At 36.3% G+C, this 27,500-nt stretch overlaps 1 protein-coding gene across 1 annotated transcript in view; it reads left to right on the top strand.

The window, feature by feature from the left end:
* ofcc1 (orofacial cleft 1 candidate 1) overlaps positions 1-27,500 on the top strand; it is a 73,820-nt gene that overhangs the window by 12,597 nt on the left and 33,723 nt on the right. Inside the window, exons 6-9 of the mRNA XM_065288009.1 lie at positions 14,194-14,424; positions 15,797-16,049; positions 16,379-16,542; positions 24,425-24,584. Of these exons, the coding sequence (XP_065144081.1) occupies positions 14,194-14,424; positions 15,797-16,049; positions 16,379-16,542; positions 24,425-24,584 (808 nt within the window). The remainder of the gene's footprint in view (positions 1-14,193; positions 14,425-15,796; positions 16,050-16,378; positions 16,543-24,424; positions 24,585-27,500) is intronic.

Here is a 27,500-nt window from a genome sequence, read left to right as displayed (position 1 = left end):
CACAGTACATACTGTATATTGCAAAAAAAGTTAATGTAGTATGGCACAGTAGTTTGCAATCCCAACGATTGTTATTGTGTGTATGTAGATCAATATACAGTAGTTCACTCGGATGCAAAGTATCGCTATACACAATACTATTTGTGCAATAGAAAAACCATACAGTAGCTACTTCATGGTTTTACATTCGGCAGGCATCGCTTTCTACAGAGATTATACATAAAATAGCATTGTCCAATTTTCCAATATATTCAAAATAGCTTCTTCTCAATGCATCAACCTGCAAGATTTATGTGAGGTTCAATATGAATGTCGCGGTCCACAATATGAACATCGCTTTATTGTCAGATTCAATGTGTCTTTTTATTGAAAGGATCAGGGTAACGCTAACACCGGCAACACATAAAACCTCGAGCTGTGGATAATTGCTTTTTCTGTGGCGACGCAAAGTGCAAAAGCAGGCCTACAAATAAGTGTTTTCTCCATTTTATTGTGGCTCACAGCATTTGATATTAATGAGAAAACAGGAGCGGAAATGCACCGACGCAAACAGCAGCACCGAACAAATCTTATAAACGGCCTCGTCAAATTGCATTTCACAAAACACTTACCTAAATTTCAGTGCACGTGCGCGTGATGAAAGTGGCTCGCCCAAATCCACAGAGGGGAAAATTGAGGTGTGTGTTTTTATTTTGATTTTGCTCAAATTATTGCAAACGCTGTGCGTTTCTCTGAGAAGAAAGACCGAGCGAGTCGTTTTATAGGATTTAGAGCTGCCTACCTCTGCTCATTTCTGAAAATTGGTAATTTGTTGCCGCTGGACTGGTATTAAACAAGATCAGAGCTGTGCTGCTGTAAGTATGAGAGGAAATCAAATGAAAGTCAGGCCACACATCAGACAGGAGAGGGTTGGAGCACAACTGCTAACCCAAAGCACACCCGAAGACTTCAAAAACTAATGTGAAACATATAAAGATGCAGTCTGGCCACGTCGTCTTTCATGTAAGCTGCCTGAAATACAATTCAATTGACTGGTTCTTTGTTTATTCATTCTGTTTTGAAATGCAAATGCAAAGTTTTATACAATTTTTACCCTTCTCACATAATATCCTGCAGATATGATATTGACTGAGAAAAGAGTCATTTCAATAGATTCACACTCTTACCAAAAACGTTTCTTTGAAAAACGAAATATATTATAAGTGTTACCCTGCCTGTGAAATCGCAGCTAAAGTGATTTTTTGTTTTCTAAAATTGTCCTACATAATGCAAGGAACATTCTGTGAATATATATCCTGGATATATTTAATATTGACTGAGTAAGATTACGTCAAAAGTTGAAATTAAAGTGAAGTCAGTGACTCAAATCAAACTTTAATGATCCTAATCTCATCGTTAGATACTGAGACTTTAGCAGGGTCACTATTATTATATTTTTAGTAAATAGATAAAATAAGTCCTTATCTTTATTTTAATATGATTTTATATCTTATAAACTCTGTATTCTTTTTCTTTTTTTAAAGATCCCCAATCAGACATTTTAAAAGAAATGTATACAAGTAAAGAAATGGGACATCAAATAATTTTTATTTTGCACATTGCCGCCAATACAGCTGCCATTATCATCAAGCATTTTAGGGAGGAGTATTAAAAAATATTAGTATTATGTGGTTGTGATAGCAATGAAATGTGACATGGTCAGCTGTCTGAACATGATAAATATCACCCAGTAGCTTTACTAGTTGTCTTCACGTGCCTTTACATTTTAATCAGTGGTAACTAACTTGATGTAGTGGCAAACTTAACATATTTTTCTTTAATAAAAAAGGCAATCACAAATTATATCAGATTTAATCTTGATTAATGCAAACCTTATATACAGGATTTATTGCAGGACTTGAGAAATAACACATTGAATGTAAATAACTTACTTAGTTACTCATATATGGCCCTAATATGAGAATCAGCCACATGTGAAAATCATCAAATGTGACAGATCAGACATAATTTCTAATTCCTTCATAACACCATCCCGTCTTTGATGCTGTATGTGAATGAGTGAGGAATATTACTGCCATCTAGAGAATCAGTCGGGGGTCTGATGTTGTGTTTGGTTTATTCTGCTGTGAAACTCACCAAGCTTTACGTGTTGACAGTCCACAGCCCAGAGTTTATTGATAACTGCTGTCCCATTTGTTAGCATAGTAACGTCCGGCTGTATGGGTTAGCACTCTTCCTGCTCATTTAGTATGATCTCAGAAAGTACATGTGTGCCGACAAAACATACTCGCTTTTCTTCATCCGTTTTTTCTATTCTGCTCTCTAACAGTCTCTATCAACAAAAAGCAAAAATTAACGGGTTTTTTTGGGGGGATTCTAGTACATTAGAAAGTTTCTCACATAGACTTTATGGACTCAAAGTAATAAAAATATTGACTCAGGCAAAGACCAGTGTGTCTCCAGGCTGGCAGCACACGGAGAGACCTGAGCAGGGCTTGCCGGGTAACATTTAGAGAGCTGTTTGTCTGGCATGGGCAGAGTTGCATTCTCTTTGAGCTGTATTATCCTCCTCTTATTTGATCCTCCCCCAGATTTACATATCAAACACCTTTGCCTGAGTAATAACCTTAAACCACAATTTCAAAGAACAAACAAAATGAGCCAAAGTGCAAGTATTGATAAGTTTAGTCAGTCTGAGGATGAAAAGAGTACAGAAAGTACAACAACAGAATGAGTTTACAGAGCTTAAAAGAACATGAAAGGAACATTACGATTCTGTAAAATAGTGAGATGTGTAAATGTTTGGTTACTACCTGTGCCAAGTATATTTGGACATCTGTAGAGATTACGCTTGTAGCTTAACTAAGCAAATGCCTACAGTAATTTTATGATAACTGCCCATGTAGATGTGTACAGGTATTGAAACTCAAAGGAGAGGTGCACTTTCCAGTTGCCATAATAATATTCAGCTATTATAACAGAGAAGTCAATCCCAGAATGCATTGCAACAAACTCTATGAAAATGTACACACACACAGTGGCAGACAATATGTGAAATTATTATAACTATATTCATATTTCTTCATTCAATACTTAAACATACATAGCAGAAATATTGGGTAAAGTTAGATTTTACGTATATTTATAAATAATGTTATGTTATTATGCTATTAGCTGACAGTCAAACACTACTGAAATCGTGAGTCAAGACTTGTAACACAATTTGTGACGTGTAGCTGCTGTCTCAAGATTAATAACTTGTTCTATGACAGACTTACTGTAAGCATTTTCTTAGCTAAATGCAGATATTTCAGTTGGTGGAAACGTTTTATTTAATAAATAAACAATGAAAATTGCAATAAATTGAAATATGATTTAGATGCTATGTGTATTGGCAGATACACTGGAAAAAATTATTCATTCAATTTACTCCAATTTTTTAAGGAAAGTGGTCACAATCAATTTATTTAAGCTACATTAAAAAAATTAAAAAAAACAAAGCAAAACAAAAAACTTTTGCTTAAATATAGCTTAATTAAATTGATTGCCCTTCAGTATTTTTGTAGAATAAAATGATGCAATAAGAACATAGTCAAAGAGTGTAAATTATTATATTTATAAAAATTTTATTAAACCGACGCTTTTGGGAGAATAAAACCCACTGACCCCATATCCTTACCCAGTAAATACTTTAGTTCTTAATAAACGTATTTATCTAAATTTATTTCCAATTTTTAAACATTTTCTAAATTTTTATTGAAAATAAATTCCTTTTCAATGTTTTAGGGAAAGTAAGAACAGCGAGGTCAGCAAAAGCGACCTGTAGCAGTTGATTTCAGATCAACTATTTAAACTTTATGTGGGTAGTGCTAATACAAATAGCATTTTTTTTAACAAGCAACACTATTTAAACTCAGTGTAAATAGACACTCAGTTTAGTTTTTTTACTTTAAATCTCATTCACTTGCATGCACATGGTTTTACATTAATCACATGTTGTTGCATCAGCGTCTTCCTGTCAACTAAATATTTTCCATTCTTTTCTCGTTTTGGGGAAAACTGTTTTAATCAAACTCAGTCTCACACAACAATTATATCTAATTAGCCCAATTATCAAGACTCTAATTACACTAAAATAAACCCCCCAAATCTCATATCAATTATATCTGTGACTTTTCCTGTCCTAAAAAGAGGAAGATTAGGAGAAATGGAGGCGTCTGTGTTTCCTTCCGAGGACGAGCTATGCTTCCACAATCTCTGTCATTTGTCTTTTTAACTGACACACAGAAAGATCAACCGATCCCAACACAACAGATTCCTTCATGGCATGCGTTCTAAACTGAATCTTATTGATTGATTATACGCTTCTACTAAACATGACTCTAAATATTAATTAAACAATTGCTAACATTCGTACTGTCCAGAGGACCCATGTGTTTGCTAAAAAGTTGTTGCTTGAAAATAGTCTCCACCCTTTTAGTATGAAATAAAGGTATGCACACGTCATAACTAGTGAACATGAAATTAATCTGGACCTTATATTTTTTTTCTTTTGTTTATCATATTTACTTAACTTTTTATAGCAGTTCACTTTTACAGTGTTTTGCCAAGTCTGAATCAAACAACATTTTTTGTGTAATGTATGCTAATTGTAGATCTCAGTAATTATTTTACAGCTGTTGGGTGTAAAGGCTGAGGTACCTTTGTGTGTGCAGAACACGCCTGAAGTTTTACATCCCACGTTTCTTTGAGAGTCACAGGTCAATCAATTCTGATGTAATACTGTGGGTAGTTTTGTCTGGAGGTGTGTAGCGTCACCTCAGGGGCCGATGGGCCCTTTCCTGTGCTCAGAGGCTCCTGGGAACCATCAAAACACCCCACACGCACAAATACACACTAGACTTCCTTGACCAGGTTAGTATAGATGCCCTCTGACTTCACGCAAATCAAAACTGTCAAATCTGACAGGCTGTTGGCCTGAGAATGGCCAACCGGTCGTGATGTGGTGGGCGGCTAAATTGTGTGTTTGTGTTATGGTTTTTTCCCATAGCCTTGATTTCAATTGAGAGGAAGAGCTGTCCAGTTGAACAGAAGGTCGTGGACAGAATACTCGGTGTTATCTTCTAAAAGTCTCAAGAGAATGCTGCCCTAATAAATAAGTGTACAAGATTAATATATTATATGCATGCTGTACAGTTTTAAAGTTGATTTTTCTTTTTTGTTTAAATAAATAAAATGTTGAGGATAGTAAACCTGCTGACAGCAGATTTAATCTACTGTTTAAATTAACAATGATGCAAAGTGTGACAAAGCTGTCAGTTTTGTCATAGGCCTGTTTAGGTGGTCAAGTCCTTTAGTTTCCCATGCACAGATGGTACAAATCTATCAAGTAGCTTTGTTGAGTTTGGCAGAATTAAATGTCCACACATGATTGACTATATGATTGACTAACAAATATTCAACAGCTTTCTCTTTTCTGATCAACACGACAACTGACCACCAATATGCAGCTTTTTAATATAGGATTTTTATAATTCTAAATAATAATTATTCTAAATAAAAGAATTTTAACCAATTATGTTTTTTGCCATACCTTTACGCACGTGGCAGACATTTCTATGCATACTTACAAGACATTAAATTTTTTCAGTATGCATATAATAAATTAATAAATACATAACCAAAATAGTATTGGGACCTTATCTCATTTTTAATAAGTTGCCCATTACCTTGCATATTTCTAACATTTTGAATCCAAAATCTGTAGTTAATAGTGAATCTGTGTTGCCCATACTGAAGTATATTTCCAAAAATACATGGGTGTCAGTACCCCCCATAAGAAGTGGGTGCTAAGACAGTCGTTGTTGAATTTTTTTTGTTAAAAATATTTTGTTTAAAGAATTTAAAGGTTAAAAGGTGATGTCATTTAGCATAAGCCAACAGGTTTCCTTCATTTATAGTTTACAAATCATTTAAGTGGCAGACGTATTTCATTTATTTTTCACAAGACTGATAAAGGTAAACTGTAAACATTTTTGTATATGCTACATTTTCTAATATAGAGTATTTTCGCACACTTACATTTTTTTAAACCGTTAGATAAAAAACCCATCAAAACAAACTTCTAGAAACAAACGATGTTGTAAAATTCACTTGTCTCAGCCTTTTTTAAATGATTTTCAGTGAATGTATTAAGTTTCATCTCAGATTTTTTTTATGTTCATCACTTACTATTGATATTTTTAAATGTTGCTTACCTATAGACATGTTCCAGTAGCTTTTGTTAAAATTTCTGATGTTTCAAAAATCTAGGTGGGTTGGGGCAATTTTTGACATTTAGATGTCAGAAACAGAAACCGTCTAAATCAACCTGAATTTACATATTGTCATTGTAATATAAATCCTAACAAAGTTAAGTTTTTCCTTAATGGCATGTTTTACACATTAGCTTGAGTAAAAGAAACATTAAAATGAACTAAAACTGAGACAAAGAGCTGAATTCGAGAACTTAAATAGATCCTTCACACTGGGTGCTTCTCAATATGCTTCCTCGTTTCCTCGCTCCTACGTCTTACATCCTGTGACCCGGAAACTGATTAAGCTCAGACATCTTTAAGAACATCTTAATTCTTTAATGGCATCATGAGAAGGCGAGGAACAATGAGGCCTCTTGATGAGTCATGAGCAAGGATAAACAAGTGTACTATATCCTATGCGGAAGTGTTTTATTGGCTAAACCTGAGGCACGTATAAATGCGTGAAAGTGTGAAAATGTATAACATGAGCGATGACTGGACTATTATTGTCATTTGGTGCTTTTCTGTTGTCTTTGAAACTCAATGCTCATTTGCATGGGAAAATACATACTTGAAAATATAGTTTTAACTTTCAAGGATAAACATCAGGGTAATTAATTAAATTAAAATGAATTATAAACAAACGAATACACCTCAGGTTTATTCTAACAGCTGCATATGAGCTAAAAAGGGAATCATAAATCACATTTAAAAAACTGTGTGACTAGCTGCGACTCTCCTCGTTCTCCTCTTTTCTAACTCTTTTGGTTTTTGATTTTGACTGCACGTCTATTGTCATCTGATGTGCAAAAAATCACAAACGCATCAGGTATGGAAGAAAATGTAAACATATTAAGTGGGGCCGGCGTTCAGCACAGTTAACATCATGATAGCTGCTTTTTACTGTGCAAAGAGACCTAACAAAATTGTGCAGCAAAGTGTGGGCTTCGACTGGGCTCCCGCCTGACCGGGTCAAACATGAGCAGTGACTGTGTATAATTTTTTTTCCCTATTATTCTGAAGTATTCGTTATTCGTTTTAAAGATATTATGTGTGCCTTTCCAAATAAGTATTTGGCTTCCGACACATCCCTAGTCAAAACCTGCAGCTTTTTGGGTGGCATTCTGTGAATATCCTTCCTGTCTTATGCATTTATGCTTTTACCTGACCATATAGTACACTTGATGTGTTTCTATGTGAGGTTTAATTAAGTGGCTATAGTGTCATGTAGATCTTATTTACTTTATCAGGCTTCTTATAGAGTAGAATAATAAGATCTCATAAGATCAGGAATTGTATTACTCAAGTTGCATTTGTATGTTACCCTATACTTCCTTAAGTGAATTGGATAAAAAAACTGCAGACACTGCAACCACTGCTCTAGTTTATATTTTAAGGTGTGGGAAACGAAGTTGTGTGATCGTTCCCAGAGCATTTTGTTATGATTGTTCATAATTAAGATGTATTTGCAACTAAAGTTTTATTGTTCTCAAAATCTCAGTTTGATTTATTTATTTATTGCCATTTCTTCGTTACATTATTTGTATTATCTTACGTGGGGTTCGAGACGCAGAAGACTAATATCTGTTTGCAGAACTGGCAGAAAATTTACAAGTTCTGGGCTAGATTTTGTTTGTTTATTTGCCTTTTTCAGTGGTGCAGATAGTCAAGGTCATACTCACTGATGACTCATTTCTTGCAAAATTCCAGCAATGTTCCAGCAACGTTCCGATGTTGTAAAAGTAAGAAACTTTGCGTTCATGGTTTGCTGAGCAACCTGTGCACAATCACGCTCAGTGGATCCCAGGTGCATTGATACACTTAAATTTCCACTGTGTTTATCGTACCCGACGGGTCTGGGCATTACCAAGTTAGTTTCCCCTACCGACAGATGCAGCTAGCCTATAAACACACACGTTGCGTTGGCTCGAATCCGGCTTCCTCGTGAACACAGGGTGTATCACAGTGTTTAGACATGAGAGCCAGAAGACTGAAGGCGTAAATCAGTGCGTGTGACGTTCATATACTTCACGTCTATGCATTTATAGAGACCCAGGCACTTTTCTCATATGTAAGAGTTTCACTGCATTAAAAAAAAGAAGCAGTTAGCTATTAGTCAAACAAGATCCGCTAATTAAGTGGAACACATTTTTTTCTGCTTTCGATTAGGTTAAAGTACCTCGGTGCCCATCTCTCCTCCACTCTCAGCTGCAAATAATTCTGATAATTTGGCAGTGGCGAAATTCCTATTCTAATTATGAGCCGTGTTCTAATTCTGTGGCGGAATCAGGGGGCAGTAATTCTCTTTTACTACACCCCGAATCCCCTCTTGCTGCCTTTTTCTCAATGAAACACTTTTATGCATGTCTCGCTCTGCCAGAAACTGGGAAATGAGCTTTCTTATAAAAACGCGAGATGTGAAGATAATTACGGAGAAACAAGGCAAGATGTAAATCTGTATTGCATTGTAAAATATCTGTGGAAAACATGATGACCAAAGAAAGTATTATCCAGACGAAGAAAGAGGCTGTGGGTTTAAATATCCAGTGTGTATGGATGACACACTTATTAATGATAATTTATTATCATTTGATCATTTACATGTTGATACATCTTTTGTTGACACACTTTTGTAGATGTACAGATGCGTCTTTCTACCGTTCTGTAGAGTGACACTTAACGTTCAGAATAAAGACACAGAGCTTTAGAAAGACTGACATCAAAGCTGTGCTGCTCGCTGTAAACTCTTTGCAAGTAGTGTAAGAATTACACTGTGAATGTATCTAACCTTACAACTTGCCATCAATCACCAAAACCTGCAGCTAGTTTCAACCCATCACACACACTTACATGCTCCACTAACACAAAGTTCAGCTGGAGTAAGTGTCTCTCTCAGACTAAAATCACTATGTTTATGTCTGGATGATGTTCTGATCTGAACACGGTGGTAGCAGATTGTTGGTAAGGATTTTTGGACTTCTGTGAAATGCCAGCCTGGTCTCACTTTTAATATGTAGTATTAATAAGTAACCTACGCAACCTTGTACGTTAAATAAATGCTGAAGCATACAATATTGATGTATAGGCAACACTTAATCTTGATAAAGATGAAAATACTGTATAATTATCGTTTAATCGTTTTTATCAATGACGACCACCCACACCTTACCCTAAACCCAAACGCTTTTTATACCAAAAATATGTTTTCTTTTTATATTATGCAACCTAATGGACAGAATTTCTTTTGGTAGCAATATAGCTTTTAAAAGATATTTTAATCCGCTAATACAGTCCTACCCAAAGCAGTTCACTACAATCGTGTACTGTTAAACATAAAATGCATAACAGACAGACAAGTGTAATCACAGTAACTTATAATTGTACGAAAAGTAGTTAAAGAGCAACTATCATCCTATTCACGATTTTACATTTATTTGTGTGTGTCTGTGTGTATTAGTACAGGTTTACGATATGCAAAGGGTACAAACCCCAAAGTAAATGATAATGCATGCTAACGTTTCCAATGTAAATCTATTTCCTTGGACTACAACAAACACACGGATTGCAGGCAACAATTTACTTCCTGGGCTTGTTGACACGGACAAGACTGACATTATCATAATTCCTCACATTTGGACTCTCACCCTGTAAGCATTGCATTGTGAGTGAATCTTTCAAACATGGTAAAGAGCGTCACATTTCCAGCTGACGTCAGAGGTATTCAGGCCAATTACAATGTACAGATTAGCTGGCCAATCAATGACACTTTTCAGGTCAATAAGTTTTTTATAAAATCAATGTATTTGAGGAAAGCAGTATATCTGGAGCTACCAAAAAATAACGGTATGTGGAAAATAAGGTGTTTTTTAACCTTAAAAACATTGTATTATACAAATACAAAAAAAAGTTTTTTAGCAACGAAATAGGTGCACTTTAAAAAGACGGCATTCTGCTTCCTCTCTGAAAGTATTACAGTTATTAATCCAAGAAAACGTTTATCCAGCTTCTCTCTGTAAAGGTGCGCATTTCAAATTTCAAACGTACAAATCTTTGACATAGCAAGCAAGAGCCAACGAGTGTTTGATATCAGTGCTGTAAGGCAATATTCAAACTTGAGATTTGGCTCTTATGGTCGCTGATGAAAACTGGAATCAAGATTGCTGGATAAAGGCCTGAATTTAAATCTGTTCCTCCCAATCGTATGGAATTTTAAGATATGGGTTACAGCAAATAAGTAAAAGTAACATATTTTGTGAATTTATTTTGTGTTTTGGTGTAAGTATTGTAAAATGGTTAAATTATTACAGAAATTCTACTAAGTTAAAAGTTTTAAATGGGAGTCATGAACACTTCATTAGGTAAAGAGAAAACTGTATTAAAGTCAGACAATATGACTGAAAACATGTTAATAATATGAGTAAGAAATGCCAATGCCTGCGATTTTTAATAATTATAAATAGGAATACTTACCAATCTGTACGTCTTTTAAGCTGTTAATATGTATATAATTAACGAATTACCCAGTCAATATTATACGTTTCAGTTTGTATGAAAACATAAATAAATGTACATGTGGTACAACCACACTTTACGTATTAAATACTTTATTGGCCTACTCACATTATACCTAACCGTACTGAACTGTACCTGCTTCCCACTCTTCCGGTGGTCTGTACTCACACTAAACTTTTATGATCTGTACACCAGTAAGCTTACATCATTAAAATATGTGATTGTTTTGAAGAAATCTATGTTATGCGATCTCATTGTAATTATACGTTATGGCTTATAAGAAGCGTTTGACATCATAAGTGCTTGCGTAAATTGAATGGCATATGACATCAAAGAAACATGAGATTGGAGAGTAAAATAATATGCTTTTAAATCTCTCTCACGGTTATTTAAAGTCTTCCTATAGTCGATAATTATATCACTTCAAACTCAAATTTGAGCATTATAATCACATATTTGTTAAATGTACCGGATCTTCAGGACCAATTTGGTACTAAAAAATAATAAAGTCATAATACCAGGTTTTCCTAAGCACCTTCAATCAGGTTTCCTTATTCATCTTAAAAAAAAAAAAAAATATATATATATATATATATGTATAGGGGTGAAATAAAGCAGATAATACAAATGGGTTTACTAAAGAAGGCTTTTTAATGACCTATACTGAATATACAAAATTCTTGTGTTGGAAAATATGGCTAGCAATGGTTGTCGTTTTATAACAGGTACTTTAATTTATATAGTAATTGTGAAGTGTAATATTATATATATATATATATATATATATATATATATATATATATATATATATATATATATATACAGGTTAAGGGCCAATCACACCAAGCTTGGAAGACGCAAGGCGTGCACACTGCCTTTTATGGTCACTTTAAAAAAGAGCTGCGAGCTGCATTTTTTTTTAGTGCTATGCAACCACAAAGGCATCTGTGCTGTCAATCAAATATTAAAGCGTGAGAGAACTACTCTCACCACAACGAAAGGCCCGCCTCTCCCCTCATTTGATTGGACAATGGAAAAAACGCAAATGACATCAGGCACTTTTCCACTCAGAACGCTCCTGCAAAAGCACGTGACGCTGGAGACAACCAAAACGCAAGGCGTTTGACGTGGATAGAAAACCATTCAAAAAAGCAACTGCCATATACGGGTTTTGTGTGATCGGCCCCTTAGATGTTCACACTGCACCTGTGAGCGTCACAGAAATAGAGCTGAAGCAGCAGTATTGCAATTGTTGGGTCTTTGGATCCATACATAATATCTATGGCTCAGACTACTGATCCACTCATTCGACTTTGATGATGAGATTGGTTACATGTTTGTGACATAGTAAACCGAGGCGATTTCAAACTGCGGTCTTTGGAAAACTCAAATTTTATGGTGATGATGGTTGGTGTGGAATGATGAATTTGCACATGATTTGTCTTAAAGCATATTAAAACGCAACATAGACATATAAACAACAATAAAAACTTGATTTTCACCACAGGGGGATTTTAATGTCATTAACCCATCCATCTGTGCAGCAGGCATGATGTCAAACACACCTCTGTTGTTTGGGGTCATGTGGGATGCGTTGACATGTGGCTGCATGTAATTGTGCTGTGTGTGTATCAAAATGTTTTTACAGTGACAGCTGAAGTTTCGCACTCTGACGCAGCTAACGCTGGTGCCCTGCCCCTGAACCAATGTGAACCGTACCAGAGACCACCTCTGCAAGCATACCAGAAGCGAATATACTAGCCAAGTGAACCATACTTTGGGGGGGTCAAACGAGGTTAAATGTACTTGGTATGGTGTGCATAGTGTGAGTAAGCTTTAATAGCAGACTCATCCCAAACATTTTAAATCACCAGCATACTGCATACAGCATACTGTAAAATACTTTTTGGAGATCGCCGGGCGCCATCTTGGATTGTTTTTGTTTATTGAGTTCAGACCGGTGTAATCTGATATCTGTGAATTTACAAAAAAAGCTGCTAGAATATTAACCAGGATGAAGACAACATAATGTTTCTGTCTTACTTTTGGAACAGCATTCCAGTGTCTACTTTGTTTTCATTTTGGTCTTAATTCACACATTGTGCGACTCAATCAGATCCATGATGGAGGGTGTAGAAAGTGACTATGGCACATTTACAAAACAATTCCTTTGGCCCTTATCAGAAAAAGTGACTGCAAATAAGTAAACTCTGTAAATAAAGGAGAAGTCCAGTGGTTAAGTGACTCCAGATTTAAAGCAGTGAGTGAAGGCACAGATAGTTCCCAGGGTTGCTGTGTTTTGCCTCAGAGGCATCAGGCCATAAATCAGTCGCACCCCAGCGCCCAATGCACGCCATTACCTGCACCTCTCTTCTTCACACTTCATGTTCTTACTGTCATATTTCTAAGAATTTGTTTTCCTGTAATATTCAAATTAGTACTAGATTGAATTTTTATACATATTTGAATGTAATACAGTTTTATTTCTCTGACTGGTATAGTCTTGGCTATAGAGTCCTTTGATTGAAAGCTTAATTTTTGTTACTTCTGAGTTGTTTTTAATATGTTGCCAAAGGGTCTGGTTGCTAGGGTTCTGTGTGTGTTTACTCTCTGAGCCCGATTAAAGAAACCCCAGTCTCCATAATATTCTGATCTCTAAAACACACTGTACAAAGTACAAGTAACACATCAAACAAATTACAACCCAAACTTTAAAACGAGGTTAATAATTAAAAAGAGTATGAGCAATATTAATATAATGTTAATATAGAAAAATCTAAAGCCTAAATTTAACAACACATGAATACTAAATATTTCTCCTTGTCTTTATCTGCCATTTTTCTCATGCACAAGAAGACACACACATCACACTCCAATCCATTTAAAACATACCTCAAGAAATGGAAATATAGCAATAAAAATCAGTTTTGTGGCAATAACAGATTTCACATTGCATTAGAGATTCTGTCCTGAAAAGCCTGTCTGCGCAGGCGTCTAAAAATACATCTGTTCATATATCACGGATACGTTCATTGGAGAGAAGACCCAAGTCAGGATTTATTTGCTGCTGTGGCGTAATGCAGCTTGACAGGGACGCTTCTCTGACACATTAACTCTGTCTTGTGTTATGGATGTACAGATGAATGTACGTGTTAAGGAGTTTTAGTGCTGTGCAGCAAAGAAGACATGTTGTGGATATTACATGTTTTAGGCAGCTGTGATTTGCTTGAATATTTATGATCATACACAAACAGTGTTCAGTATCCAAAGTAGCCTTTATTTAACCAATAAAATGCATACACGTGGTCATTCTTTAATGAATATAAATCAAAATGAAAAACACATGTTTATTCTAAACAGGACTCGTATGACGTGTCATCCACAGATCTCAGGATTATGGTCAGCGCTGCCTGGCTCCAGTGTGCTGCGGGACAGCTGAGAAAATGCATCTGGTGAGACGTCTCCTCCCAACAATGCTCGATCTGTCCCGCCGTCCTCGAACGTCCCAGGTCGGCCTGAATCTTCTGTTGTTCACCGTCATGTGGTTCCCACGTCTGTACCTGCATTACTGCACTCAATGGCTCTACCTGCAGACCAAACACATCCCTATCAACAGGTGATACACACGTGACGCCTCAGCATATACGGACAAGCCTGAAAGCTCATTGTTATTCCAAACACACAAAAACATGCAGAAATATACAGAAGAGGATACGCTGACCTTTACAAATGTCTCTTCACAATAATTCACTGAAAACAAACATGCATGTGGGTGATTTATGCACTGGTTTGTGTGCATTTATATGCTTTTGCAAGCCTCATCTAAACTTTAACGACCTCACGAAGGGCAACATCATCGATTCCGACACATCGTCATATGGACCTGTAAGCGCGCATTATTCGGAAAGAATTTTTCTTCGTATTGCTCAGACGGTTACATCGTAAACCCTGTGCGCTTTTGCATGTGGTGTTAATTGAATTTATCACTCAGAAGTTGTTCAGTGAATATTCTTACACAACTTCAGCTGTTGCCAAACAAGTCCAGTCATTAAATAACAGAAAGAGACTGACTGACGATGTGAGGGATCTAGAGAAGAGCAAAAATGAGTGAAAAACACAGAGATGGGGTCACGGGCACATGACATGTTCCACATGTCTGTACGTCCATGCGCTGTGAGCATTTCTCTACAGGGCTGGTGACCAGAGCCGTGGTCAGAGATCAGCTGCAAACTGACAGCACACACACATACATACACACGCCCCGCAGTCATTAGTGTCTCTTTCTCTCTCACTCTGTACCCCACGCACATTTCATTACCCCCAGCATTCTCACAAATACCACCCCCTTCCACTCCTACACACACAGACACACATAACAAACACACACTACATAATCAGCACAAAACCTCACACTGCCAAATGAGTTCCACCCGTCTACACAACAACAACATGTGTTCGGTGGATTTTATTGCACCACAAACATGTGGAAAAACTTCATTACCAGCGCAGGTCCTGCTGTAAATGCTGGAGTGAGTTATTTTAGGTGGGTTGATCTGTTGTCATCCAATTTACAGCCAGAATACTTGTACATAAATACATAATATTTATGTCATAATACTTTTAAGTATCCTAAAAAGTGTTATATTTGACAAAAGGATGTATAAAGTGAAACATACAAAAATTTCAAACAAATCTTAGTTTGCTTTTATCTCAATGTTCATTACTGTCATTACACTATGCAGTCCTAAATATACATTTATTTCCATTAATGAGTCACGTGTAATGCCGTTGTTAACCCACATCAGTTTTATTCTTTTTTGATGCAGCAAGTTCATGCATATTGACTACAAAATGCTGTCAGGTCCCTTTTGACATATTTCTTTAGTCTAATCTCTCTATCTGGATATTTCTATATTTTGCATTTTAACTTTGATTGCCTTCCTTCTGAACTAAAAAATAACTCTCCTGTCATGTCTCTCTGGGGGAAGGTTTAGGATGGGTGCGCACACGGTGGATCTGGTCTATCAGGGCTCACTGTTATCTACCCTGGAGGAGGTTCTGCTGGTGCTGTTGGGACCCTTGACCTTGAGCGTAGCTGTGCTGCTGCTGCTCCTGATCAGATGGGGCTGTCAGCTAGCGTTTGGCTCATCGCCCTCCTTCCTGTCAAAGTTTATCATGGCTGCGGCAGTCTGGACAGTGCTGGACCCTCTGGCGGTCTTCACTGTGGACGTCGTCCTGGGGGTAAGTCACTTAAAATAACGTGAACAATTTTACACTGTAAATAGAAGTTTTACATTATCATAGCAAAGTCACTTTACATATTAGCAGACAGACAGAACTGTTTAGGATTATGGGAAACTGTGCACTAATGGTGTACATATGTACACTGTACAAATAGAACTGTACAAGTAGAAATGGAGAATAGATTTTTGGGTGGCACTTTGTTTTACAGTTCATTTCTGTTTGTACATACTATGTAACTGTGTAACAACCCTTAACCTTTTCATGGTAACCAAGATCTGTGGTCAGGCTATATTTCGAATGTGTTCAGTTTTCTTGTGTTTGGTCAGCGTCTTTCCTACAGTGCTGATGATCCTTTGGCGGATGCTGCCAAGCTCTACTGGCATTTTTATCGAACAGAGCAGTCGGGCACAGCGGGCATCGTCATCACCCTCTTCATCTACGCCGTCCATTCCATTCTGTCCTTCACCATTCTTTACATTTACATCCTCAGGTATAGTGCCCTATAAACAAACACAACAAACCTGCTTCTAAAGAATGTAAAGTCATAAACCAAATGTCTCTGTGGTGAAGTCTCTGCTTTTTAAAAAGAAGCTAAAATCTCACTGACTTTTATCACAAGTTTAATTCATAGTTGCACACTTATATTACAGTTACATTTATGTATTTTGCAGAGGCTTTTATCCAAAGCCACTTGCAGTGCGTTACCAAGTATACATTTTTTTTTTTTAAATATGAGTGTTTCCTGAACCCATGACCTTTTGTGTTACTAACTCAATGCTCTACCAATTAAACTACAGGTACACTAGTGAGCAATAAGCCATGCGAACCATTCCAATACATCTAATGTACAGGTGCAAGTGTATACTCGATGGTCACATGTGGGTCACCAGCTCATTCGATTAGATTTTAGTCAAAAGTATTATTTTCCAGCATTTATTTTTTCTGGAAATCTAAGTTAAGTTTTATTGTTAAGCATCAGTGGTGGAAATTGCTTTAAGAAAATTCATGTCACAAAAGCCCTTTTCATACAGAAATTCCGTAAAATACACGTAAAATGCATCCTGGATTTTTCCGGAATAGTTAGAGTTTTTGTTCGTTCACACTGCCAAGATTACACGGCATCTGATGGTCCCGGAAAGACACGTGACATGTTGAAAGTCCCGCCCTCTCTTCTACGCAGCGTCTGAAGTTTGCATATTATTTATTATTTCTCTCTCCAGAAACAACTCGCATGCATTTTTGTTTATGATAAGACTACAAAGGAGCGCGTGAATGCACAGTTCTATTCTGGTGAATGATCTCAGCTTCAGAGTGTATATTTGACAAGCTCCCTGATTTCTGCTTTGATACAGTTTTCAGACATTTCTCATCGTGATTGTTTATATGCATTTAAAACCCGCATTTTGAGGAGCTGAACAATATATCTCGTTGGGATGACACGCGGGTATTTTCGTTTATTATGGCTCAAATGAGCACGTGACGCGATATTCTTTTATGCTGCTGAAATATCTCCATTTCAACGCAGTAAGTAACGAGCTAACTTTTATATTTTAAAGAGTTGAACCAACTTCATGTTGCCATGACACGCGCGTCCTCACTACGGCACGTGCGTCATTGTTTATGCGTCTCATATATCATTTCCTGATAGCTGCTTCAATCTAGTTTGCAACATTTCTCGTGGTGAATGTTTATATACATGTTATCTCTCGTTGTAAGGAGCTGAACCATAACTTGTGTTGTGATGATGACGCGCGCGTCCTCACTTCGACACGCCCTTTATGGCATTCTTGTTCACACAGAGGGTTACCCGCGTATCTTACTAGGTCCTCTTTCCGGCAACGATCCCAGAAGATTAACGGAACGAGTTTTTGTTCACACAGACGTTTGTCTGGCAATTTTACGGGTATTTTCTGGGACCAGAGGTCTGTGTGAATGAGGTTAAATATTCACATTACAAATTGACATAATCTGACATCAAACATCACAATTTGAATATATATGTATGTACTGTGAGATCAGAAGCTAGGGTAAATAATTTGAAGGGTTTCTTAAAAAGAAAAAGCTAAAAGAGATTAGCGTGAAAAGAGTTTTTAAGCAAAAACAATGAATTCTACCACATTTTAATTAAAATGTTTTAGATACTGCTGTAATTTTCTGTCCATAAACACATCAGCATCTTATAAACAGGCCCTGTTAAAAGTTTTCTGCTCATTACTGTCTTTTGACAGCCAAGTGTTGATGAAATTCACTGTGACTTTAATACTAAGGTCACCTTCACAGAGTTGTTGATATGCACGATAGACTTCATGTTGTTTGTGTGCTTTCGAGTACTTTAGCAGGGACCAAATCTTAAATGGGTCATATTATGGATAAGTCTTTGTATGTGCGTATGGAAAGTTTTAGCTCAAAATACACCACAGATAATTTATTACAGCATGTTAAAATTGCCACTTTTTAGGTGCAAGCAAAATGTGTCATTTTTGGGTGTGTCCTTTAAAATGCTAATTAGCTTATGAAATGCAAACACTGATCGCAATGATGGAGGTTTGTTGAAATTAAAACTCAATTGTGCTGTCAATTATCTTTTCTCTCCCTTTCTCTCTGCACTAATTGACAGTGCTGTAGTTGGATAGTGCAGATTAAGGGGTGGTATTATTGTAATTAGACTCGCTACCTACATCACAAAACAGGCGAAATCTGAATGACCTAATTTTTCACATGCTTGAAGAGAATGGTTTTCCAAAACTAAGTTACTGGGTTGTTCTTTTTCATGTTTTCAAGGTTGATAGAAGCACTGGGGACCCAATTATAGCACTAAAACATGGAAAAAGTCAGATTTTCACACTATGACTTAATGGGGTGGTTTCCCAGACAGTGATTAGACTAGTCCTAGACTAAAATAAATGTTAGAGCGGTCAAAACTAAAAACAACTTGCAATGACATATTCTAAAACACATCAGTGCCCTTTGTTTTGGCTCAAAATGCACACAAGTAATGTTTTTAGTAAGGCATGTTTGTTAAAACTAGTTATATTTCAAAATTAAACTAAGGTCTAGTACTGGCTTAAGCTAATCCCTGTCCGGGAACCCCCCCCCCGCCAAAGTGTGTGATGTATTTTAACTTAACAGCCTACATTCAACAATGTATTTTTCATACATATTGTTGTGTATAAATAACATTAAAACTGTAGAAATATACTCAGATTAATTATTTAAGGTTTATTCAAATAAATCAACAGGAACTCATTTTACTTTCAAAGTTGTTTGTGTTTCTGACTGATAATGAAAGTTCAAAATGAAAATGTAGAATGATGTTATCCATTGAAGAGATTATATTATGAAAAGTGAACATTATGTACTGGAATGTATGGTGCCATGTATTCAGAGGAGTGGAGTTAAAAATGTAAGTAAGGGGTATCTGCTAAAAGCAAAGCTGTTTGATAAAATATTACAAACTTTCTCATTAAGAATGAGAAATAAAAAAGATCATAAAAAGATAAAATATGCAAGAAAATATCTATTTAAATATAAACATGAATTCAAAATTCAATGATTACTGCTACTGGCCAACAAAATGAACGCAACATTTATAAACCTATGATCTTCAGACTAAACTTGGGCACAAAACTGCATGTGCCAAAAATTAGCGCAATTGTCCCTTTATAGATCACATTTCAGTTTTTAAAATGTGGGTTTCTAATATTACACACTGCAGCTTTAAGGTCTGAACAGAAGTGTTACAGGCCGATTTTCACTAATAAGTGTAGAAGGATAAGAGAGAGGCTGTTTATCTTATTTAGATAGACGGCATTAAAGGGATCATATGGCTTTGCTAAAATTGACTATTTATTTAGTGTATTTGGTTTTTATTATTTATTATTTTCCAATGATCATACATTATTGTTGCTCCCTTATGCCCCACATTTCTAAAACTTGCAGATTTTTACAAAGCTCATTGTTCTAAAAAGTGCAGTGTGCTCTGATAGGCCAGCTATCCAGTACAATGTGTGTCCAAATACCTCCAGCATGTGACAGAAATGTTACCATATTTGCAATATCAGCTTCCAAAGCGCTTCCAAAATACTACAGCAAGAATAGAAACCTTCTTTCTTTGCGTATGCATTTGGGCGGTGTTATGCAAATCTTCCCACACAGTGACGTAGATATTTGGGGGCTTGTTTAAATGAGCCGTTTTAGAAAGGCGTGGATGAGCCTCCCACTTTTAGAAATAATATCTCTTTGAGCAGGGCCGGCCCTGGCCAATTTGCTGCCCTAGGCAAGATTTCACCTGGTGCCCTTTAGAATCACAGAATCACAATTGTGTTCCAATCATTTTGTTCATAACTTACACAGAAACAAACTGCACAGCTTTGTCTTGTTTTTCTTTATTTTGAAAATATTTTGGAAACACACACAAACACACGAACACATACACACAATACCCTGTTACTCAGGCATTTGATCTTGACATTGTTAAAATCTTGTCTTTTTTTACATGTTTTAACACTGTACATTTAACTTAAAATATTTAATTGTGTACAAGAAAACAGCTCTTATTAATGAATTATTAGTAGCATGTTGTAGTGTCTCGGGAGATTGTGCTCATTGTTAAATAGCTTTGTGGCTATTGCACTGGAGCGGCAGTTTAAAATATAAACCCAGAATTCAGCGAACGTCAAGAACAAGAGAAAAACAATAAGGCCAAGACGCGGGATTTAAATTACGTTACACGGACCATGTATAAATTTCAATGTTTCTGGACAGAAATACCAACTTTGTCTAGTATTAATAAGCTGCACATTGGAGTGCTGGCTGCTCCCCGCGGTGCTGAAGACGCGTGATGGCACATATACACAGATATCTACGTGCAATCTATTGGAAAGTGGAGGAGTCATTAGTTGGGTTAGTAAAATAACGAAATCACAGCTTTTAAATAGAAGAAAATAAGTTTTTTGGTAAAGACATATATTTTTTTCAGATGAGTTAGTTGGGTTAGTAAAATAATGAAATTATAGATTTAAGTACAAAATAGTATTTATATAAAGAGAAATATTGAAATAAAATTGCAAAACTAATAATAAAGTAAAATAACGAATAATAATTATATAATAACGAATAATAGTTTCCAATAGGTTGCACGTAAATATCTGTGCTGCCACCAGTACTCTGTCTGAGCGCGTCTTCAGCACCGCGGCCAGCACTCCAATGCGCAGCTAATTAATACCAAACAAAGTGAACAAGTTGGTATTTCTGTGCAGAAACATTGAAATTTAAACATGGTAGGTGTAACATTATGTAAATTCCGCGTCTCTGTCTGATTGTTGTTTCCGTTTTCTTGTTCTTGACGTTCGCTGAATTCTGGGTTTATATTTTAAACTGCCGCTTCAGTGCAGTAGCCACAGAGCTATTTAACAAGCACAATCTTCCGAGATACTATGCTACTAATAATTCATTATTAACTGCTGTTTTCTTGTGCAAAATATTTATATAATAAAATATATAAATATTTATAGTTAAATGTTTATATACATATATTTAAAAAAAAAAAAATTGGGCGCACGGACGCCCCAAGGGGTCGGCGGCGCCCTTAGCATTTGCCTATTCCGCCTATGCCCAGGGCCGGCCCTGTCTTTGAGTTTAAGACTTTAATCTGTGCGACTTTACGGACCATTTATATGCACAAACAGCTTTTAACACTCCAAAGACAAAGAAAATTTGAAATGATGAAAGAAATGATGACCCCTTTAAGTGTTTGCTGCAGAAGTGAATGATGTCTCATGCCAATGTAAGGCTCCAGGATGGCAGGGTTGGCACAGGTTAAAGCTTAACAGTGGCTGTGCTGTGTGAATGTAGGCCAGCAGACTGATTGTGAGTAGGCCTGCTCATTTTTATGGGTTATCTGTTTCTATTCGCTGTGTGCAAAGAAGCACTGACACAGTGCCTGACCTATTTCTAAAATAACGCCCGAGGCTACACGTATAGATAGAATGAACTGTTATCCGTTTTTAATTACATTTTAGCAAGCCCTGATTCATTGCCTGCAAAGCAGAAAAAGGCTTTTTTGCATTTTATCATTCACTGAAGATATATAAACACAATCACACAGTATTTGATGCTGGACCACATATTATTATTATTATAGAACTGTAAAATAAGAAGGAAAATGGAGGCACACTAAAACTAATGAGACATGCTTATATGCTCATAAGTTTGTGTTCATTTGCTTTGCCTGATCCTTAATTTTTTTAAATGAATTGAACAGGCCTTCAATGAAAGTGTACAGCTTATTCTGGCCATAAACCTCTTATTTAGACCACCTGAGATGAATAGTTAGGGTCAAGTGATCTGAAATTAGAATAATAGTAAAAACAGACTGATGCGCTTTACTGTTTGTACAGTATGTCCATCAAAAATACATTACTTAATCTTCGCCTTCGAAGGATGCTTTCTTTGAAGGATCCAGCCTTCAAATTAAGACACAGTGATAGAGTTTTACAAAAGTAATTGTTGAGAGTCTATGTGGATTTGACTTTGGCAAGTACGAATAAATCATTAATATAACCCATTATGATATTTGCTCAAACCTGGCAGTTTTGTGTATCTTGCTTATACATTTATGGGTTGCATACTTAGATCTGGCATGTACGTACCTGCCATGGCCATGCAGATATCACATGCTTTTTTCTTTGGTAGAATGATAAGCAGTTCACAAAGCTCTACTGCATTTAGTCTCCTTTATACTTTGCGTGGTAAATATTAGCACTTCTGGAGCGCTCATTACCCTTTGAGCAAGACGAATCTCTATTCATGGCGGAGGGTCAAGGGGTTTTGAAAAGAAGCCAAGCTGTTTGTTTTTATGGTTGTTGATTCATGCACCAAGAATGAGAGCCGTCTGAGGTGCTGTAATCGATAAGTGCTCTGTTGTGGTCACATGACTAAGGACTACCTCACCAGACAGAGACTGAAATGCATCTTTGTGCTCTGTTTCGAAGTTGTCTCTAAAGAACCATAGCATGATCTAAAGAGACTTTCTTTCCATAAAAACAGAAGCAAACTAACCTCTTTTACACCCTTATGATTTTAGCATCCCACATTTTCTACACTTCCTTTGATTTTTGGAGTCGGTTTTAGCAGCTTTTCTCTGATAAAGCAAGAGATGAGAGGTCTAGGACTTCCGTTTATACTGAATTCTTCTTGAGCAAAATGTGTGAGATAAGTAATACCAGAATTAGTTACCAAACATGTCAAACCATCTTAGTTATGTGATTCTTCTATTGTAGACTAGAGTCACTTCTGTTCTGGCAGCTGACATTGACTGTTCGGGCTTGCTGAAGCTTCTCAGAATTTCACTTTGTTGGAAAATGTAGACTGGCTGTTTGTCAGACATTAACAGCCTTGATAGCAAAATGACAATGTTGTGACCTCACCTACTTGCATTAAACAGTTAAGACTCTGTACTTCTCCCTTGCAATGTTGCAATAAACCCTCTAAAAATGGACAATTTGTTAATAAATTAATTATTTCAGGATGTTTAAACTCTACTTTTTGTGACATGAAACATAAAAAAAACTTTAAACATAAAAAATTAGCAAAACTGGATGTATTTAGATATCAAGATACCCAAAAAGCAACATAAAATGTTTATAATAGTACTCTTATAGTAGACCTATGTTTTATTTTAATGTGTTATATTTGTGGTATACTGAAGGTAGAGAGGTAGAGATTTTGACTAAAGTGTCGGTTTCTGTTTTTTTTTGTATAGCTTCAGTAGATTAAGAGGAAGAAAATAAGTTTTATAATACTCATTTACATTTGAGTAGTTAATATGAGTATATGAAGAGTTTGGTTCCAAAACGCGATAAACGCCATTTTTAAAAAACAATAGTTACCGCCAAAATCAGTATTCTATCTGGTAGTATTAAAAAGTACATTCTTAATTTTGCACAAAATCTGATATCCGTCATGTTATTCTGTCTCTTGTCCTTTTTTTCTTCATACCGTGACAAACATCAGTCCTCCTTCTCTGCAGAATGCAATAAATCCGCTCAACCAATAACAGCGCACCATTTCATGCATTGTAAACAATAATGGTGGCGCTTTGAATACACACAGAATTCTAATATTCCTCATCTACTTCTTACTTTGTGATAAACAAACAAGCAAAAACAAAATATTGGTATGGGAAACACACATTTTTACCCAAATTAGTCAAAATGGATTTATTGCGTTTTGAAACCAAACTTTACATGGATTTAATTTACTGCACAGAGCTTGTTTGTCTTTTTTGTAACTTGACAGAAAAACACTTAATTGTATGGGAAAGAACAGTTTGTTTATTTTGCCTATTATCTCATTTTGTGTTTGTTTGACAGATTTCACAATGATGGAAGACTGTTGGATATCTACCATCGCCTCCACGGTGCTGAGGGAGCGTTCTTCATTCCACACGACATGGAGGTCTCTAACCAGGAGCTCAGTTACATTGTAAAGAAGGCAGAACAGTGGAGAGGCTTCAGCGGAGAGAGACGCAAGGTGAGTTTGAATAAGCTGGGGCCAGATTTCTTCACTGTAGTGGTACAGTAATGAACAAGAACCTGGTCCAGATTTCAGACAGTTTGTCTTCTTGCATGATCTAGCTGCCAAGAGTTGCATTGCCACGTAACATTTGACTATTGCATTGCTCCACTCAAGTCTCGGGCACGTAATTGGATTAATGGTTGTTTTACAGAAAAAATAAATTGATACTAATGCATCAGATTGCTTGAGCAAATAATCTCTGTCTGTCTGATGGCTCATAAGATTTCCTTTAGGAACAAAACGTTCATGAGAAATGGATCATCAAGTTGACTTTATGCCAAACTATTTGCTCAGCTTTCTACTATGTATTATAATTAACTTAAATGGATATAATGCCCTATTCTTAAGCTACATTTATGAGTGCCAAAAATTTGTACGAATTTTTTAGCTACCGTAGTCTAATTAGTGGGGGCTAATTATCCAGAAAGGAATTCAGCTTGATTAATCCACAGAAATCAATTTCCAGCAATATTTCATTAAGAAAAAAGACCACTCAATCAACAAAGACATGCATAAGGATGCACACACACACACGCACACGCACACGCACACGCACACGCACACACACACACACACACACACACACACACACACACACACACACACACACACACACACACACACACACACACACACACACAAACATTGGGTTGCTTCTTGTCATTTTCTTGACAAAGAAATGTTATTGGCTGTTATACAAAAGCATTTAGTGATTTCTTATAGTTTCATTTAGATCTTTACATGAACCCTTTTAATGCTATAGCAATATGACGTTATTTTGTAATGGAAGTGCTACTACGTAAATGTATGCAGTTGTTTAGTTTGTACTGTAATTAAGTAAACAGCATCATTTAGCCAACATCTTCTCACTGTTTGACTATAGCAGCCTCCATCCCTGAACTGCAGTCATAACCTCCTCTCTCATATTGGCCCTAATTTGCGGTTATTGAACTGATAAAATGCTAACACATTAAACACATTTGCCAGCATGATGAAAATTTAGGGTTATTGCATTTCACAATTTTTACATTATTCAGGCAGACAATTTTTCATTTAAATAAGACGGGCTAGGCCATTATTTCATAATTATTGTGGCAATTTCTCTATGCAAAAAGGGTCACTTTCCCAACTCAGCAAAGACATATCCCTATTAAACTAATTTGCCTACATGCAAATTTTTGTCATTTTTCCCTCATTAACTATTTATCAACACAGTAGAAAAAATATATGTTGGAGGAGAGGGAGAAGGCAGACAAAGCTGAAACTAATATTTTGCAACACTAATGATTTTTTGCATCCTTAATTAGATAGAATATATGCTTGATATGATTAGGTCAGGATGTAGTAGTTTTCATTAAAAATAGATTTCAGAAACTGTATTCCAAATGTTCCCTCACAATTAAATAATGAATCCGGCACATTCCTTATTATGGACCCAATTAATATTGCGGAAAGAGGCGTGATTTTAATAACAAGAGGCCATGAGGCCTTCGCTTGCAAAAAGTAGGGGCGGAAATTGAGTAGAAAACATTTATAGGTAAAGCGTGCTTTAAAACTCCAAAACTACGAAAGTTTATTACCTTGGATAATACACAAATATTGATCTTTAGAAATGCAAATTGCATGGTTTCAAAAAGTGGCATCTGTTTTGCATTGGCATTAAATGTGGCTTACTTGGAAACCCTGGGGAAACTGGCATTTAGTTACTAAATATGATTTATAACGCATATCAAGATGTATTTTGGGTTCTTTAGTGTCACAGCGTATTGTGCTGTAAAACATATTGTTTATATTATAACACTGTTTTACTTTTAAGAACCACGGGATATTTTAAATATATTTTAATATTTAAAAAAATATTATATTTTCTGCATGTAGCCTAGTTTTATTACCATTATCAATTTCGTATTTTTCATGGGTGATAATAAAAATAATCAAATCTTTTTACTATTAAATTATCTTCGTATTATGGCTTTTTTCTTTTTAGCCATGTGACATTAACATTACTGTTACTGCTCTAATGTCTTTAAATATTACATTGTCATATAAGCATTATGATAAATGACCACAAACAAAGTGCTATCATATATATATATATATATATATATATTCAATAAAGCACATATGTACTGTAAGTAGCCATTCATTGAAAGTATTTGACTGCTATTAAAACCACATAGACTTTATGCTCGGACTGCACTCTTATAGTGTGTATTTCTAGTGAAGGGGCCTTAAGTCAAAGCTTGCGGATAATGAGCTCATTAATTATGTATAGGCACTGCTGCAGATGGACCTCATTAATTGCATGCCGTCACCTTCTTGATTACTGTACCTGGAAGGGAGGTGCTAATGTCTGGCGTGCTTAAGCAGGTAACGCAAACTGTTTTGTCACCAGCCCCGTGACAGTGACAGAGGAGTCCAGCGTCGCCGTAATCTTCACCGTAATTCACCAGAACGTTCCGCTAATGGCTGCTGATAGCCCTGGAGATGTTTTCGCTACTGAATCGCATCGAGATTTGCGCTCTGTCGTGCTATTTGTCTCCACATGTCTCCATAATGTCTTTCCACAGGCTGAATTTAGGGAACACCCAAGGTGCTTTGCAAAACAACTGACGGGGGGCCCAACCTGTCGCAAGAAACACGCGCATTGAAGATCTAATGACGAACAGACTGCACCCCCTGCCACTCATCTTTCTTTCTCACCGTCTGTAATTATTAACGGCGAGTTACGTGGGACTTTTCCTCATGCTGTTGCTATGGTCCTACTTTGACAACGCATTCATCAAAGTGAATTCACTCAAAACTTGAAGTTGCAATAGTTCACAAGACGAAATGTTGTCACCTGTGTGTGATATTTTCAAGTCAAAATAC

The sequence above is a fragment of the Paramisgurnus dabryanus genome, chromosome 22 (genome assembly GCF_030506205.2).
Source record: "Paramisgurnus dabryanus chromosome 22, PD_genome_1.1, whole genome shotgun sequence".
Classification (NCBI taxonomy): Eukaryota; Metazoa; Chordata; class Actinopteri; order Cypriniformes; family Cobitidae; genus Paramisgurnus; species Paramisgurnus dabryanus.
The sequence above is the reverse complement of the archived record's forward strand: the minus strand, read 5'-3'. Positions and strand labels throughout refer to the sequence as shown.